This window comes from Lycium barbarum, chromosome 12, assembly GCF_019175385.1.
Source record: "Lycium barbarum isolate Lr01 chromosome 12, ASM1917538v2, whole genome shotgun sequence".
Lineage (NCBI taxonomy): Eukaryota > Viridiplantae > Streptophyta > Magnoliopsida > Solanales > Solanaceae > Lycium > Lycium barbarum.
In genome coordinates, this window is record NC_083348.1 from 77,224,684 (window position 1) to 77,228,071 (window position 3,388).

A 3,388-nucleotide genomic window follows, 5' to 3' on the forward strand; every position below is an offset into this window, starting at 1 on the left:
ATTTGTTAAAAAGTTTTAACAGATTGTCACGTATATATAATATGCTCTGTATCGAAAATAGTAAGTTCGGATGAATTAGTTGGTGAGAGGGCTTGCATCCACTAACGAGCACTAACGTTACCCTTACACGTACGTCCAATTGCAATGGTATTGCGACTCTTTGAATACTTAATTCTTCAAACGCAACATACTTTGCCCCGACAGGTTGTGCTAAGTTAGGCAGATATTGTTTCTTAGGCACATGGGATAAGAATTTGCAAGTCAATTATAAATTCAAGGTAGACGGGACAATTGTGCAAGTTTTATTGACTTAGTATGCATGTAGGCATATTGGTAATCAAAAGTCAATGCGAGCATGTAAGAAAAATTAAAAAAATAGAAGAAGAAGAAAGAAAAAAAGTGCCCCTTATTATGCTATAGAGTGTAACTGACTTTTGAGCCTTTTATTTAAGTTTCAAAACTCAAAGTCTTAAAAAATAAGCAGAAGGGGTACTTTTTAATTAATGCTACTGACACATATTTTAAAAAACGGCAAATTTTCTTATTTACACAACTATTTTCTATCTTAATAGTTCCTCACTATCTGAATCTGTCCCTAATGACTTTAAGTTCCTCTATTCATATCAAAGTTATCACTCTGAAGTCTAATAAGCCAATAATAGACTGTAAATTAATAGTTACTATATTATTTTGATAAAATATTAGTACATAGCAGTTTTAATTTATATTATCTATTAATTACTACTAATTTAATTAATACAAAGAAACTTGATACTCAAATTTACAACAGTCCTTAAACACCAGATGGAATTACTTATATTATATGCTCTTGGCAAAACCATACATTAAACCGCATTAAGCTGAAGCTATGTTACTTGGACTCTTCAAAAATGTCAACGAATACGTGTCGGATCCTCCAAAAGTAGTACATTTTTAGAGGATCCGACACCGGTGTGGTAGCTATTTTAGAGAGTCCGAGCAAGTTAGAGCTGAAGCATAACACGGAGGCTGAAAGCATACTATGTGATACTTAGTTACTATTGGTCAAATATGTAGCTTAACATCTCTTTAATGGTGACTTCTCTTTCCTCTTCTCCTCCTAGTACTAGTAAGAGGAAGAACTGGGATGCTTTGTTCATGTTTGAAGAAATTTTCAGGATCCACCTTAGTCTTTATTTGCACCAACCTGTTAAAATTGTTCTTGAAATATTTGTTCCCCCATACACTGGCTTGTACAAAGCTGGAATTACTATTCCCATTATTCTTGTTCATCCCTAAATCAAGATCTCTATAATTCACATAGGCTTCTCTTGGGAACATAGAGGCATAAGGAGTCATGTAATTGTATAACCTCCTGATCCAATCAAAGTGTTTCGTAGCTAATTCTTGATTAGGTTCATTCCACAGAGTTAAATACTGAATCATGAATATGACCCCTTTTCTGTGTGGGAAAGGAGTTTCTGATTCTGATATATTAGCCACCATTCCACCATATGGAGTCCATATCATTAATGGTGAGTCTTCATCTAATAGCCTTTTCCATAGGCCTTCAAGTCCAGTTTCTGGAATTGGCTCTCTTACAAAATCTGATTTGGCTTTGAAGTAGTTTCTGAATGTTGGTTTCCCCTGGAGGAGTACTTCTGGTGGGGTTTTTGTAGGAAAGCCACCAATGTACAAAACGGACTCAATCCAACTCATTTGTGTACAATCTTTTTGTGTCAATCCCAATTCAGGGAAACTTTCATTCATTATTTGTAAAAGCCTGTCAGCATTTCCAAGAAACAATGAGTTATAAGCTGTTTGAATAGTCCTTTCCCCCTTTACATCTTTTTTGTCCTCAACACTTATTTCTACTCTCATAAAAAGACCTTCATCAATTTTGTCAGCAACTTGTTGCCACTTGTACAAAATCTTCGTCGCCCCGTCTTCCAATGTTTTCGGGACAGTGAAAACAGTGACAACTTCTGGAACAGTGACTAATTTTAACTTCCAAGATAGTAAGATCCCGAAACTAGCTCCTCCACCTCCGCGAATCGCCCAAAACAAGTCTTCCCCCATCGATTGCCTATCGAGTATCGTGCCATTGGCATTAACAATACGTGCATCGACAACATTGTCGACCCCAAGCCCGAATTTTCTCATCATGGAACCATAAGCACCACCAGTGATATGGCCACCAATCCCCAAACTAGGACAAAGTCCAGCTGGAAATCCAAGAGTCTTACTTTTTTCTGAAATTCTATAGTACACTTCACCTAAAGTTGCACCAGCTTGAGCCCAAGCTGAATTCTCCTCTATGTTCACGTTGATCCCTCGAAGCTTCGAGAGATCGACGAGGACAAAAGGAGACCCCATTTCAGAAATGTATGAGAGGCCTTCATAATCATGGCCTCCACTCCTAACTCTGAGCTCAAGACTGAGCTGTTTTGCACAAACTACAGCAGCTTGGACATGGGGTTCAGTCGTTGGAGTGAAAATAAGTTCTGGTTTAGGAACTGATGGCAACAAACACCTGAGATTTTGAGCTGTGGAATTCAAAACGGGGATAAAAGAAGCATCATTTGGGGTAACGAAAGCTGTGGAGAAAGCGTCAGTGAAATCTGAGTTCTTGCGAACACATTGGTAGAACTTTTGGGGGGTTGAATTAGAAAGAGCAGAACAAGAACTCCATAATAAGATTATGAAAAATGAAACCTTAATAGAGTTGAAGGATGCCATGATTGAGGATCTTTTTTTTTTCCCCTTAACTCAGTCTTTGGATTGATGAGGAAAGCTTAAGGGGGTGATGGTGTTTATATAGTGATGATGCTAAGTTTAATGCTGACTCTATGTGACATAATGCGCATGTCAGTTTTCTTAGTTTTGAAAGTGCAATTATTTGGTAAAAGATATCTAATGAATAATTACTCAGAAAGTAATTATGGTTGTTGGCTTGTTGTAAAGTCATTAGAGCTTTAGCATTTAGGAGACAAATAAAAAGAACAAGAAAATTGGAGTGAGAAAATTTATGCTTTATTTCGTCAATCTCCTTCTTGACTTAAGAACCATCTATTAGTCTTTTCACCTTGAATTCAGGATTTCCCTCGACTTTTTCCTTGAATTTTTTTTTTCAGCTATCGATAACTGCAGCTTATTAACTTTCTAAAAAATATAATCTTAACAAAAAATCATTTATACTTGGTAAACTTCTTTGAAGGGAAGCCTTTGGAACAAAGACAGAGTGATATTCTTCCAATTTCAACTAGTGTTCACCTACAAAGTAATGACTGGGATGTCATGCTATTAGTGATAGTGATGTGACTGAAGCAATATTGGTGACATATATGAAAAGAAGTCACTTACTAATTGCAATATCATGCGTGGAAGTCCTTAATCTGATACAGCAAAG

At 36.5% G+C, this 3,388-nt stretch overlaps 1 protein-coding gene across 1 annotated transcript; it reads right to left on the bottom strand.

Moving 5' to 3' along the window:
* Window positions 1–793: 793 nt before the first annotated feature.
* On the bottom strand, window positions 794–2,777 carry LOC132623194 (monolignol oxidoreductase AtBBE-like 13). The gene has a single exon (XM_060337921.1). The coding sequence runs from the start codon at window positions 2,716–2,718 to the stop codon at window positions 1,069–1,071; it is 1,650 nt and encodes a 549-aa protein (XP_060193904.1). The 5' UTR covers window positions 2,719–2,777; the 3' UTR covers window positions 794–1,068.
* Between the last annotated feature and the right edge of the window lie 611 nt (window positions 2,778–3,388).

Bases quoted from the DNA above. Each gene is read 5' to 3' on its own strand.
- LOC132623194 (XM_060337921.1), bottom strand. From the start codon at position 2,718: ATGGCATCCTTCAACTCTATTAAGGTTTCATTTTTCATAATCTTATTA.